The 15,046-nt window shown below is 49.1% G+C and overlaps 1 protein-coding gene across 1 annotated transcript in view; it reads left to right on the top strand.

Annotated features, from left to right (window-relative positions):
• Nucleotides 1–7,779: 7,779 nt before the first annotated feature.
• Nucleotides 7,780–15,046, top strand: part of LOC121062987 (ciliary neurotrophic factor receptor subunit alpha-like) — an 82,653-nt gene continuing 75,386 nt past the window's right edge. Inside the window, exon 1 of the mRNA XM_040543299.1 lies at nt 7,780–7,854. Within this exon, the coding sequence (XP_040399233.1) occupies nt 7,780–7,854 (75 nt within the window). The remainder of the gene's footprint in view (nt 7,855–15,046) is intronic.

Below are 15,046 nucleotides of genomic sequence, written 5' to 3'. Positions count from 1 at the left end.
TGTTTAAAAGGCACCTTTGATAACACAGTATATTGTAGCCAGGACTATGTCTAGGGAACTCAACTTCAAAATCTATTCCTTCCCGGGACTGAGTATGATCTGTCCTTTTTAGAAACCTAGAGAATCCAGACACAGTTGCTGCTGGAAATAGCAATCAGGGACAAGGCCTTTTCAGTCTTTCTAGGCATCTGGGTGCAAATCCAACAATTATTTCGAGACAGAACTCGAGAGATGTTCTGGATTAATTGGAAATGCAGATTTTTCCCTCCATCCTATCACTAATCCATTGGGAATAGGTATTACTAAGATAAACTTAAAATACATCATTTCTCTCTATATATATACACCCCTATAATAATTAAGAAATAATAATTAAGAAAAACAATAAAAATCACAAACTAATAAGGATTCTTCTGGTGGGGATTAAATATCCCCCTTTCTCCCACTTCCAGGGAGTGTTCCCTGGAAACACTCCAGTTCTGTGTAATTCAATCCCTTTTACTCATTAATTCATTAAGAATTCTTCTAAGGAGAAGTTAAAGGTTTACAATAGATAGTTTTAACAGTTTTAACCTTAAAAGTCTTTGTTAATGCAGTCTCTCAGGTATCAGGGTTAACTGATGCTTTTACCCAGGAATGAGTCCACCCTTTCTCAGCCGTTCTTACTGTCGTCTCAGTAGTCAGGAGCACTTGGAACAGTCCGTTCCACTCAGGTTGCAGTTTCAGTTTTCTCCATGTTCTCATCAGATCCCAATCTCCTGCTCAGAATGGATGGATCAGGACTTCCAAGAGTGGGGTTTGAGCTAATGATCCACAGGTCCTGAGAGATGACAAAGAGGACGACAGCCCCAGTATATAGCTCTTAAGAAAAGCATCTTTTGTCTCAAACTGAGATAATTCATTCCCTTTGTCCATGTACAGCAATCCTAATAATATTTCATATGGTGAAACTCCCACATCTTTTCTTGGTGCAGTTTGAATTCGGAGAAGCGCCAAAGGTAAGCACTTTGTTTGGGGAAGCTGAGTTTCCAGAACTTAGTCAATTGCTTCTTTACTGTCTGATCTGCTCCACCCTTCCAGAAGAGGAAGGATGACAGGGAGTGTGAAATTTCCACTTAATTCCTAGAGTCCACATTAGCCCTTGCAATATTTCTGACATAAAGTGATTTCCTTGATCAGAGTCAATGTTTTCAACAATTCCATACCTGGGAGTTATTTGTTCTAGAATTACTTTAGTTACTATGTTCGCAGTAGCAGATACTGAAGGGAAAGCTTCCACCCACCCTGACAAATGATCGACCAAGACTAATAAGTATTTAAATCTACCTACTGTAAGGAGTTCTGTAAAATCTACCTATACATTCTGGAAGCGTTGAATTCCTGGTTCTCGCCCCCCTTTGGGCTGACTGCAGATAATTTTCCTATTTACCTTTTGACATACTACACAACTCCTGCGTACTTGTTCAGCCACAGTATATATCTATTCCTACACATACATATTTCCATAGCACAGCGTCACACGTTGCTTGAGTTCCCCAATGACCCTCTTGATGTAAAACAGTTAATATTTGCCTCATTAGTACTTTATTCAGCATTTCTCTCCCATCAGGGAGTATCTGTTTTCCTTTGGACTTCGTGACTCCTGTCCTGGTTTCAGTTAGGACAGAGTTAATTTTCCTCCTAGTAGCTGGTAGGGTGCTATGTTTTGGATTAGGATGAGAAGAGCGCTGATAACATGCTGATGTTTTAATTGTTGTAGAGCAGTGCTTACACCAAGCCAAGGACTTTTCAGCTTCTCGCTCTGTCCTGCTAGCGAGCAGGCTAGGGATGCAGCAGGAGCTGGGAGGGGACAGACCCAGGACAGCTGACCCAAACTGGCCAAAGGGGTATTCCATACCATCTGACGTCATGCTGAACAATATATAGGGGTGGCTAGCCGGGGTGGAGGGGGGGCCGGCTGCTCGGGGATAGGCTGGGCATTGGTCAGCGGGTGGTGAGCAATTGCATTGTGCATCACTTGTTTCGTACACATTATTATTATTAATACTATTATTATTATTATTGTTGTTATTCTTTTCCCTGTCTTAATAAACTGTCTTTATCTCAACTCACAGGCTTCACTTTCCCGTTTCTCTCCCCCATCCCAGAGAGGGAGGGGGGGAGGGTGAGCGAACGGCTGTGTGGTGTTTGACTGCCAGCCGGGCTAAACCACAACACTCCTCATTCCTTAGAAACCTCTTTCTCTTAAAACTTTTTACTTCTTTTTAGTTTTGGGTAGGGGTAGCTCAACAATTCCCTGAATCCCCTCTGGATTTATTCTTCATTCCCCCTCAGACACTAGATGCCCTAAATACTTGACTTCTCTTTCTACGAATTTTAATTTATTTTCCAATACTTTCAAGCGCTGTTTTCCCACAAAGTCGAATAGCTTGTTAGTGGCTTCCTTCACAACTGTTTTCTCCTGTCCTGACAATAAAAGATCATCCACATATTGTAACAGTAACACCTCCTTTGGAGGTTAGAATTACTCCAAAATTTGTTCTAGAACTTGCCCGAATAAATTGGTGGCCCTGTAAACCCCTGAGGTAAAACTGTCCATCTGTATTGTTGCTTCCGCCCCCATTTCAGGGTCTTTCCAGTCAGAGGTGAATATATCTTTGCTCTCAGGGTCTGAGAGCACCCCATTAATAACACTGTTATTCCAGCCTAACAATTTACTATTTGAATGCCCAATTTCATCATCAAATCCTTTCCCAACAAGTTAGTCCCTGCCCCGGGTGCAGACAATAATTGCCCAGTGATCATTTTATCCCCTAGTCTCAGCTTGGTATCCCCCCCAAAGGTGGCACTGTTATCCCAGCCCCTTCTACCCCCATCACATTTAGGGTTTCATTAGTTAATTTAAGCCCTGATACTTTACAGGCCAGTAATGACCTAGCTGCCCCAGTGTATTGGGTTCAATGGCAAGGTTCTGGTAGTGGAGGGGGCTGCAGTGGTAGCCCCTGTGAGAAGAATCCAGCAGCTGCCCCATGTTAGATAAATAAGGGCCAGTTTCAGCCAGCTCCAAAGGGGCCCACTGCTGCCCAGAGCCAAGCCATAAGCAATGCAGTTTAAATCTCTATGACAGCACATCCAAGAAAAGGAAAAAAAACTGCTGCACAACAGCAGCTGGGAGAGTGAGGAGTGAGAAACCTCCCTGCAGACACCAAGGTCAGTGCAGAGGAGGAGGAGTGCAGTGCAGAGGTGCTCCAGGTGCCGGAGCCGAAGTCCCCCTGCGGCCCACAGAAAGGCCCCTGGTGGGGAAGGCAGACCCCCCCGCAGCCCATGGTGTACCGCAGCGGAGTAGATCTCCACGCTGCAGCCCATTCAGGAACAGACCAGGAAGGTCGGAACCTGACGAGAGGGACCCCACACCAGAGCAGGGGGGAGAGTGACCATGAAGGAGCAGTGGAAACGAAGCACCACAAAATGATGGCAGCCCCCACTGCCGGCCCCCTCCATGCCACTCAGGGCAGGGAAGAGGTAGAAGAGAGTGGATGGCGGAAGATGCCCCCAGCTTGTTTCTTTGTTTCTCGTCGCTCCAGCCCATCAGTGATAGGTAATAAATTTTATTAATCTTCCTATGCTAAGTCTGTTTTGCCTGTAACGATAACTGCAGTGTGATCCCCATTGAGGTACACTTGAGGAGCCCTTGAGGTGCACTTTTTCATTTATCCGGGAACTAGCTTTCTGAGAAGCATCGACTCCCCTATTCTGAATTTATAACAACAATCTCTCCTCCTTCTTCCACTCCGGATATTCCTATTTGAAGTGGCCGGTCTGGCCACACTTAAAACATCTTCTCAAAGCCTGTCCCTGCTAGGATTTAGGCTGCAACACAGGTAGTTTTCCTTGTCTGTCCTTCCTTCATCTCTCTTCCTCCCCTTTCCATCCTGTGCCCGACTCCCGAAAGTCCCTCTATCTCTAGCCCTCTGCCTCACTACCTGGTACACTGTGAATACCATTTGTTTCGCTCTCTACTTTTCCTTCTCATCTCCCCTCCTGGCATATACCTTCATACTACCTGCACTGTTCACTCCATCCTCCCACCTTCTGGAGCTTTTTCTGCATATCTGGCCAGGCTTTAATCACAAAATGAACTTTAAAGAGCCCTTGGGCTACTGGGTCCTCAGGATTCATCCCCGAGTACTTTCTCATTCTGGCCCCGAGTCTCTCATATGATTTCTGTGTTGTGGGTTGTTATTATCGCAGTTAGATAAGCAGATATTTCTGCTCCATCGGAATTACTCTCGGTCTGGGGGGGGGTGTTAGTTCTTTCCCATTCTTGCATAGCTGCCTGGCAAATCATTCCCCTCCTAAACATTGTTTTCCAGGGAATAACATACTCAAGATTGACATTTCCCCCCCAGGAATACAAATTAGGCCTTAGAAACGGATTTGACTGTTCTGCTAGGCCCTCAATTAAAGACTTCATTTCCTTCTTAAAACTCCTAACCTCTCTGCTGGTAAGGGGGAAGTGGCACCGGCCCCGCGTCGGTCCCGCACGGCCCCGAGGCCCCACCGGGACCCCTCCGCCTCCTCCGCTCTGCGCTCCCCGGTGTGACTTCTCCAGGGACAGTGTCAATTGCAGTCCCTGTCCCCCTCCTGGAGCAGCTTCCGCTGCCTCCGGTGCAATATTAGGATTATAGGGAGCATAACTTGATTCCTCCTCCGAAAACGGAACCTTATTGTTTACATATAAATTTCAAGCCTGAATTTTCATCAGGCCCGTATTTTGGCCAAAATACTGAAGTTCCTTTTATTGGCTTTTTAGGCCAGACAATTACACAATATCAAACCATTTTTTAATTATATATCTTTTAATCTTTTTCCCTAGTTTTTGGGTTGTTTTTCCAAATCCTTATCATTCTCTCCAAAGGGCTATCTTTAGGCACAATCCCGGGGTCTCCACCCCCACCCTGCTGACTCTTGGAACCCTTAATCCCCAGCTCTTCCTGACGTGCTGCTGTGGACTTTACCACCCACAGGGTACCACACGCCTTCACCTAGGATTAGGACAGAGGTGGGGTGTACTGCCAAGCACCTCACTTCACCGTGCTCGGGGTACCGTACACCTAAGGGCCCAAACCCCCGAGACTCTCTTTCACTCGTCTCTCTTTCGCTTCGTCCCTCTCCAGCCAAGAGGACCTCGTTCGTCCCCTCGCGGGACTACAGAACCTCGCGGATCGGGACTCCACACTCGCTTCGCACTGAAAGCGCGTCTCATTCACACTCCACACCAGAGTCTCCCCGAACCCAACCTGAGGCAAGATACGGTAAAGTTTCCCTTACCTCAGTCCGTGCACGGCTTCCCGGTCCAGGTTATCAGCAGTAATCCCCGTGCCTGTTCCCGATCCAGGCTGAACTATATGTGGGCTGTGTCTGTGTATGTCAGTGCCAGCCTCCCTTCTCCCCAGAGCTTCGCAGATCCTGTCTTCAGATTAACAGTCTCGGTCCTTTGCCGGCCGTACCGAGACAACCCACCACCCCTGACGGGACCGCTGAAATCAGTGGGGTGCACCTTCCTGTCTGTGGTGGCTAGAACTCTTCGGCAGGCGACAAGATCCCGGATGAGCCCCCAAATTGTGAGAAAAATCTCAAATAATTTTCTTCAGACAGGATCTTCTGTGAAGCTATTTTATTCATAATTGCAATGACGGGCATCCTGTCAATCAGGAGCGCATTTTAGTAAACAAATCATAACCTTTTATTCCCTATTACTCGACACCTGATCACCTCCCCTGTTTCCTCATTGGCTGAGTACTACAGGTTCACAAGCTACTCGACGCTCCTCTATACCATATATGTAGAATTTTTCTTTTTTTCAACCCTTTAATTTCTCCTTTCTTATGTTTTGAGAACTTGTGATCTTTGTTTTACTGTTCTCACACTGCTCATCCTGTTTTTCTCAAGCTTCCACCTTATTTTGGAACAGTGAGGCCTTCTACTGTCCACTTATCTACTTAGCATTTCTCCTTATTATGACTACACAACTACCTTGGAATACAGAAAATTAGTTCTCTACTGCAAAAACACAACTTTGTTTCTCACACTGTGACTCCTGTGGAGAAAGCTGGGCTGCGGGCCCTGCAGCAGAGGTGGCTTGTTCCACCGGGAGGTGGGGTGGTGTCTTTCCTCAAGGTGCGAGCAGGTTCCAGGGACATCTCTCAGACAAGGTGCTGTGAAGTTGAGCTTTGTCACCAGTGTAATGCACTGTTGTTGCATAAGCCACATCCCTGCAGCTTGAGCAGAGGATGTGGCACCCATGTGTGCCCTGCACTACAGCCGTGTCACTTGTCACATCCCTGCCACGTGAGAGAGACAGCCCAGGTATCAATAGACCAGGCCTTGCTGCTTGCTTTGCCCTGGCTTCGTCTGCTCTGCTTCATCTGCAGCGTAAGAAAAAATTGAAATACAAGTTGCGTGGGCAGTGAAGACCAAAGCAGACTCAGCGGAGAGGGGCTCTCTCCCCTCCTTGGAAGTCGCTTGTCAGCTCGGGGTGCCGGGCAGGGTGGCCTGTGAGTGATGGGGTGTTGCGGGGGTTCGGCTCGGGGCAGCTGGAGTTAAATTTCTTGGTGGCTGACACCTTAAAAGTGTGGTAAATTATGCTATGCTGTGCGCTGCCACTGTGACAAAAGGTCTGTTTCCCTCCTTTTAAGCTCTGGAAAAACTTGTTAATTATTTCCCATCACTTTGCAAATGAGGGTTTCTCAGTCAGATGCCCAGTGGAGTTTTGGGGGGGTTATTTGTTTATTTGGGTTTCACGGGCGGCTGGGGGTGGGCAGGGGCTGCAGTTTGGGTTTCTGCAGCATCCTCCTTCCTGGTTTGGACAGGGTCCCGCGGCGGGCTCTGGTGGAGCTTGTCAGCTTGGGTGCTAATTAAAGCACATCGTGTTCCAGGCTTGCAGTCGCCCATGGGAAAACGTCTCCCCAGGAGCGACTCTGAGACTCTCCTCTTACCAGTGGAGTTTGGCTCCTTCTATTTTTCTTTTTTAATAATGCAGAACCATAGGACTCTATTTTTTTCTTAAAGTGTTTAAAAAGGAGGAGGGAAACAAAACAAGCTCAGCCACAAGAGCTAGATAATGAGCCCAGATCTCGGCTGATAATTTGTTTGTCTAACACAAAAAGCATATTTGCTGCTATAACCCAAGGCACCAATGGTTACAGTAATACCCCAGACTCCACCTCACTAGGCAGCATGTCAGACACAGCATAAAGTCCTCTCGCCTGTTTGTGCTCCTGGGCATCCGTGCCACAAAGGTGTGCATGCTTTCCTCTTCACACGCCCGGGCTCAGCAGCACTGGCCTCTCTGTGTGAGGCTTTGTGGGATTAGGGCTCAGGCAGGGCAAGAACTTGTGAGCAAATGCCTGGGTGCTGGGCTGATGTTTTAGTACTGCTGCACTGTTGTGGCCGGGGACTGTTGCTGCCTTCCTTTAGAGATGTCCCAAGCTGTTGTAATCCCCCCCTCCCATTTAATGTCTCTAAATCAAAATAATCAAGCAGATGCATGCTTTGGGTCTGGGCTGGGACTCTCACATGGAAGGGCTCTGCATCTGAACTCGCTTTGTGTTGACACTGGTTACCTGTGGCTGCTAGGGCTGGGAAACAGATGCCTCCATCCCTTGGTGGTTTCCTAAACTCAAAGCAAGCACAGAGCTGCACCGGATGACCTGACAGCTTGTCTCTTCTGCTTTGTTGAAGAAACTCCCGGATCTGAGTGGCGATAGTCAGCCGATCATGAGCAGCCAGAAGAATCCCACGGACTTTGATGAGAAATTGGGAACGTCACAAGGAGTCTGGACCGGTGGAAAGGTGAGAGGTGAATTAAAGCGCTCACGTACCTGTTTTGTCCTCAGTTTACATCCAGCGGGCATCGGAGAGGATGCCCTTTCTGCTTCCCTGCATGGAGGGGTACAGCATCTCCGGTGTGCCCAGCTTCCCTGGCTCTGCTCCAGTGATGCTGCAGGGCTGTAGCCCCTTAGGAAACCACCACAGCCACCAGCCGTAGTCAAGGGGTTGTCCCATCTTGCCTATGTGCTTTGTATGGGCCTGTGATAATCCAGCATTGTGTTTGGAGAGGCTTGGGGTCTTCTCCTAAGCCATAGGGACACTGTCTGGGGACCTGTGTCCTGCTGAGCCTTGCGAGGGCCAGGGAAGCTGGTGCTCACTGCTGCTGGGCTTGAAAAATAAGAATGATGAATTAAAATTTAACAAGTCCATAAATGCCAGGCAAGGACATCTTAAAAGGGGAATTGTCACCGTTTGTCTAGTGCAGCCTCCCACTTAGTTAAAACTGCATGGTTTTAATTATGCTGATCTTGGAAAAGCAATAGCTTGCACTGAAGAGGGGAAACCTCACCAAAATATAGTGTCAGGAGTCCTCATTACCTGGCTCTGCTGCCCTCTCCCCTGCATCCCGTTTTCCAGGGATGTTTTGCAGCCCCTTTCACTCTGAATTGGCCAAATCCTGTCCCCTGAGCCCCAGGCAAGGACACAAATGGGAGTGTGTGTGAGGCTGGATGCAGGCACTGAAATTAGCTCAAGGTTAAAAACCCCAGGGGTGGGCAGTACCTGAAGGATCACAGCAGGGAGTGGGCAGCAAAACTCTGCTGTAAACATTGCCTGGGAGTGACATTTGTGGAGCCCTGTAGGGTGAGGATCCCTTCCAGCCCTTCCTCATCCTCGATCTGCCAGCAGGTCTCTGTGCCGCTTGCAAATAGAGAGCAGCTCAAGGAGGGTACATCACTAATAATACCAATTACTATTACACGCTGGCTACAAGGTACGCTGGCAGTAATGGGATCTGGGGGGATGAAATGAAAATGATGTAATATGGTGAGATAAATTAGCACTGTAAAATGCTTGAGCCATGGGTCTAGTCGGGGATCTGACAAATATGTTGCAGCTTTGTTACAAGCTCTGAGCTCTGCTGAATTGGATTTAGTGGCCCAGAGCAAAGGGAAAAAAGTTTATTAGGGGTCTCTGTACACACATGCTAATGGTTAACACTGCTTGTTGCTTCCTTGGCTTTGCTGAATGATACGTCCCCTGGTCGTATGCGGCAGCGGAGGAATAAAAGCCCAGACCCGCCGATGTGCTGTCAGAGCAGCTTGTGCCTGGCAGAGGGATGGGAAGGGGTTTGGAGGAGCACAGGTCACAAGGGAGCGGGTATGGGGCTCAGGTGGGATATGGGGAAGCTTTTTGCATTTTTGCACGTGTTTCAGGCTGTAGGGAGGGCTGTGGACTGACCCATTTTCCCATGGCCTGGGCTGGGCTCTGGGGCAGGCACATCTCTTGAGCCAGGCATCCTCAGCTTCCTCTGTTTGTCAAGGACATGTGAGCAGCTCTTCCAGTCCAGGTGTGCATGTTATCTGAAAGGGAGGGCTTTTTGTGCCTCGTGGAAGCTCAGGAATGGCTGTGGCTGGATCCAGTGGGACCCCCTGCTGGGAGGCTTGTTAGGCAGTGGGGCAGATGAGCGGTCCTGTTGCAGGTGATGTGTGGCTGGTGGGAGCCTCATGCATATTTGTGGATGTGGGCTAATTGCATGCTTAATGGCTGGTGCGTTACGCAGGGTCTAGGGAGAGGCAGCCATGATTTAGGTCTGGTTTAATAAGGCCTGTCATGTGGCTCATTTAATAATAATAAAAGCAAGGGAGAAAAAGCTCTGAATATCTTACAGTGCCCTGTGGTGGAGCTGAAGGGCAGAGGGCTTGCAAGGAAGTCCATGCTAAGGCTTCCCCAAGCTGTGCCACCCTTGTGCAAGAGTGGGTACACAGCAGATGTATCCACAGGAGGGACAAGTCTGAGACATTCCTGGAGATGAATTTGCAGAGGGCAGGCCATTGCCCTGTGCCGTTCTGGGGATTTTCCTACCCTTATGTACTGGGCTGTTATGTGCTGTTAGTCTGTGTAGTTGCAGACAAGTTTTCATTTTATTCCAGCCTCTGGGAGGACTAGATGTGTGCCTTAAATGGGGATGGAAATTTGGGGGATTTTGCAGGCTCCGAAGGCAGGTGTTTTTAGAAAACACTAGTTCCCTTGAAATTTGCCAAAATCCTATTCACTGCTCGGCTATGAGCACAAACAGAGAATAGTTTGGGAATTCATGAGCTTGTGAACTCACCCCGACACTGGCAACGAGTTACCCAAGGTCTTTGCCAAATGCCTTTGAATAATGGACGTGTCAGAACCAGATGGGGTTGCAAATGGTGGGTTATTAGTGCCCACTGCCCATGCCAAGCTGCTCCGTGCCTGCCTGTGGGGCTCGTCCCCCCGAGCCAGCACTGCGCCTTCCTCCTGGCCGGGTTGGCAATGCCACGAGTCCCCCTCAAAGCACCTAGCTGTGCTGACAGGGTGGATAAAACTGCAATCTTCCACCACCGTGCTGCTGGACAGTCCGGGCAGGCTGCAAAGTTCCCTGCAGGCAGTGGGGACATGGCCAGAGGTTAATGATGGTGTCAGCCTTCCTAAATCATCCCTAATGAGGCTTGGGAAAATGTTGGTTTGGAGCCTGTGATGCGCGGCTGGGCTGAGTTGTCTTTCCTTTGCTTCGGACTTTGTTCCCAATCAGATTTTTAGCGTTATTATGGGGGAAACCTTGCTGTGGCTGGAGGTGCTGGAGGCTTTCCCACCACTTTGGGTAATGAGTGGTTCTAGGCTCTGCCTGGATCCCAATTCTGGGCAACGGTTAGCTTTAGCTTATTTGCTAAAGACTAAATACGTTTTTCCACGCTTTTTTGTCCCCATGAAGGTATCTCATGCCTCCCTAGGGCAACAGAAATCTCAGGCTGGAAGGCATTACCCAGGTCTTGGTGCAGAGGAGCAGCTTGCAGCTATTACAGAATAGGGATTACATGACATGCTGCTGCTGGGGTCAAGCTGGACATGCCTGAGCCATGGGACAGCCAGAGGGCCATGGGACCTCATGGTCCTCCCCAGGGGGAAGCGGTGCTGGGGGGGAGATAATTTGCTAGTCCCTGCTCCTCCCCTGTAAGCTGGCTGAGACACTGGAGCAATTAAAGAGGAATTTGAGTGTTAAATATAATCCAGAACTGTGTTTTTGGCTTTTTTTGTAATTTGTTTATTTTTCTCTTGGTTAACTGTGTTTCCAGTTCTGTAATCAGGACTTTAACCCTCTGCTCTGCTAAAATAAGGGCTAGGTCGGGGGGGGGGGGGGGGGGGGGGGGGGGGGGGGCACTGAGTCAGGGCTCTTCAGATTTGGCCAGATGGCCCCTGCCTTTGATATAATATATGGGTTGTCAGAACTGTCTCCTGAAATCAGTCCTAAGAAAATAGATTTGTTTGTTTGTTTGTTTGTTTTTGCCTGCCCATTTCTCTTCTGCATGGTCTAGCTTCCTCTTTTGTGCTGTTTTGACTTGTCTTGCCCTGTTCAGGAAATACATGCATTTGGTATCGTTTGATCTGTGGCCAGGAGCTTTGGTTCAGGATAGTGACTGCAACATATTTGTCTTTTTTGTTTGTTTGTTTGTTTTGTTTTTTTTAAATAAACTTTATACGGTCTTGGGTGACAAAACAACCTAGGAGACTCCATTAGGGATCTGAGATGAAATAAAGACATGCTCAGCCTCTGGTGGTTAGCAAGGGATGCCCATCAGCTCACATCTCCCTTGGCACTGATGGTTTGGGTCAACCATGTCCCCATGGCTGTATTTGCAGTTAAGCAAAGAGTTTGTGCTTTGGGGGGTTGTTTTTTTTCAGTTTTCATCATCTCAAGCTGACCCTTTAAAGTGTTTTGTATTGGAAGGTGTCTCTAAAGCTTGCAGAATGCCTTGGAGAATAAAAACTGCTGGGGTTCCTGCTGGGGTTTCGTGTGATGGTTTGATTGTTGTATCATTCTAAGACGGTGCACCTAATGGCAGGCAGGAAATAACAGGGGTCCTCTCTCTTTTTTATTTTTCTGATTCACTTAAATATTTAGGCTATTTTTTCAATCTACATTAGTTGCCAGAGATTCTCATCCCTTGCAAACTCCTATTTGGGGAGGGAGAAGAGGGCTCTCCAAGCTGAGACAGTTGAAAACATGATCTATGCACTTGAAAACACATCTATGTGTGACATGAGTACCCTCAGAGTACTGGGACTTTGTGTGGCTGTGGGTGCTGCCTTCGCTGACACTCTCAGTGTTTCATCCTACTATAGCATCTTTGGTCCTAACCCTGCAGCAGTTGAATTCAGTCTCCCCTGTGTGTTTCTCCCTGCCTAGGGATTTCCCGTGGTTCCCCGTCCCCTCTCTGCATCTGGATCCAATCTCCGCACGTGATGAGAAGTTACCCCGAGCCCAGGACCCTGCTGCTGCCACCGTCCCCCTCTCCTGCAGTACAGGAACAGGCTTGGGGTTTCGGTGGGGTCGGGAGGTCCCCACCAGGAACCAGAGCTCTCCAAGCAGTTCCCCTGGATTTATTGTCATTTGTTTTGGTTTATTTTTCCAAAAATAAATGTTGGTTGAAGTAGCACAAAAATATGAGAGGAAACAGTCTGAGGGAGGTTGGGAAACAAAGGTTTGGAGATCTCGATGGGTTCCCCTTCCTCCTCCTTGCTCCCACCTCTGAAAAATACCGTATTATAAACCCTTCTGTCTTTATTTACTGTAGGGCCTACAGACTCCTTCCATTGCCCATGCTGGACAATCTGAGGAGGCAAACTAGCAGAAAACCAGAGTTTTCCCTGCATTTGGAGATGGGGAGGGCAGAGCTGGGAGCACCTTCACCCTTCCCTGGGCTGGAAACTGCTGCAGAGCCCGGAGCAGAGCCTGTACCTCCCAGGTAACAGGCCGGAGCTTTCTCTTTCTCTATTGGTTGCAGTGCCAGGGAAAGTCTTTTGGGGACCAGGCCGGGACCTGCCAACACTTGGGTTCACGTCCAGGCTCCGACACGGCATTTTCCTGTGCGACCTCCGGCCAGCACTCCCCGAGGCATCCTGCTCCCCCGGCTCCAGTGCAGATAATTCTCCCTTCCTCTCTCCCTCGCCATCTGAAGTTAGTTTCCTCTAGATGGCAGGGGTTAGGAGGACTCGGGTACTGAAAGATCAGCATGTGCTTTCCTGGATCAGGGCCTCGCATTCGTCCTGCAAGTCCAACTGGATGCTGGACCCCTCCTGGGCTGCTGTGCCGGGTTGCGCAATGCCAGACACTCATCCAGGCCCCTGGAATTGCTTTGGGACGGAGCTGGTTGATGGCTTCTCTGCCACCTGGAGTGATTTAACAGAGGGCAGAAGCCTGCTAGAAACCTCTGCTAGAAACTCTGGGCTTGGCATGGGAGAAGGGTCTGGGCTTGCCATCCTGGTCTGTGCGCTGCTGCCCGGGCTTGTGTGGCTTTTTGGGGGGATGCTGTGATGGGGGACAAGACCAAAGCTGCAGCAGCATCCTGCACCATGCCACATGCGGCTGTGCTGGCCCGTGGTCCCTGCAGCAGCTTTCCTGTTGGCAGGAAAGCTAGATTTGATCACACGGATAAATCCAAGATTTAAAACAGAGGAGCAAACTCTGAGGGCTGGGCTGGGCTGACGGTGACTGTCGGTGCTGAGTCCTATCCCAAGCCAACACATTTAACGCACTGGTCTGGGACGGCAGCTCGAGTCTCTGCCCTGCTGGGGTAGTGCTTGTCCCCGGCTCTGAGCTGGGAAAAAACTTCCGAGAAGATCTTGGAGGGGGCCAAGGTAAGTCATCTACTCGGCAGGCAGTTTGTGCAGCTGCGGTGCTCGTGACTGCTCCGACAGCTCCATGTTCTCCCTTTTGCCAAATACCCAGATCAGGCATCCCTCCGTGCTGAGTGAGTGAGTACCCATTTCTTGGGGCGACCCTGGGTAAGCGTGCAGGAGCCCAGCCTGTGCTGTGCTGGCCACATCCCTGATGGCAATGCGATGGAGCACGCAGTGGCTCCAGGCTTCACTTGTTGGGGTGCGCCAGCGACCCGCAGCCCCACACTCCCACCTTGGCCGCATCCCCTCCTGCTCGCCCTGGCCCCGCCACCTCTGGGCGCTGACAGCCCACAGCACAGAGCCTCCGCTGTCACCCAGCCCTTTGTTCGCTTTATCGCCAGCCCTTTGCTGCACGCGTTTTATTGTGGTGCCTCTGAGACACTGACAACCTGCTGACATCCACATTTATTTTATTTTTGTTTAGTTTTGCTCTGCTGCCTTCGTCACCCCGAACCCCAGCACCAAGTCCAACTCCCCGTTAGCGGTTACTTGACATCTCACCATTCTCTGCTGCTCTGAGGAGCTTTGCAGAGTGCTTTAAGGCTGCCCCTGTATGTCCTCAGACAGGCAGAGCATCAAACCTCGTGCAGACAGTGCACTGGGGCAGCTGCCTGTGCCGGCCCAGGGATTTACTACAGACAGTTTGTTTTCCCAAGGAAGTTAGTTTCCAAGATAGCATCTGGTTTTTATGAAGTCTGATCAAATAAGGTGGTATGTGTATGAGTGTGTGGGTGTGTGTGTGGGGGTGTTTTTATGTTTGTATGCTCATTTTTTAAATAGTGGAGTGTTGAGTTGCTTGACTCCTTTCAAAACTGCATCTCTTGTGACCATGATTTTGCTGAAATTATTACTGAATTCGGAAAGCAAAGCTGTATCTCTGACCTGAACAAAGGGCTGCATGGCTACTCATACCTTGCAACCCATTAGCATTGGCAAGAGGTACTGTTATTTTCAACACCAATGCAGAATTATTCTTTTGGTGCCTTGCCCATGGCATGAGAAGCAGTCAGCCACGGAGGTTATGGGTGAAAAACAGATAATTTTGCAAGCAACTTGTTGGCCCACTGAAGCTATTCAGTAAATAGTAACAGAGCCGTAATGTGTTCTTTGGGGCTTGTGCTCACTTTGCCAATAATTTGCCTGGAATAAAAAAGGTTAGAGGTTCGAATGTGCTTTTGTAGGCAGAGCTGCGGAGAGAAGCTGCATGCAAGTTTCCAAAGGGGCTCTGGGCTTTCATCAGTGTGCAGTGAGTCCTACATGGAGGAAATGGTAAAAAAAGGACCAGAGG

This window comes from Cygnus olor (genome assembly GCF_009769625.2).
Source record: "Cygnus olor isolate bCygOlo1 chromosome W unlocalized genomic scaffold, bCygOlo1.pri.v2 SUPER_W6, whole genome shotgun sequence".
NCBI classification, from domain to species: Eukaryota; Metazoa; Chordata; class Aves; order Anseriformes; family Anatidae; genus Cygnus; species Cygnus olor.
The sequence above is the reverse complement of the archived record's forward strand: the minus strand, read 5'-3'. Positions and strand labels throughout refer to the sequence as shown.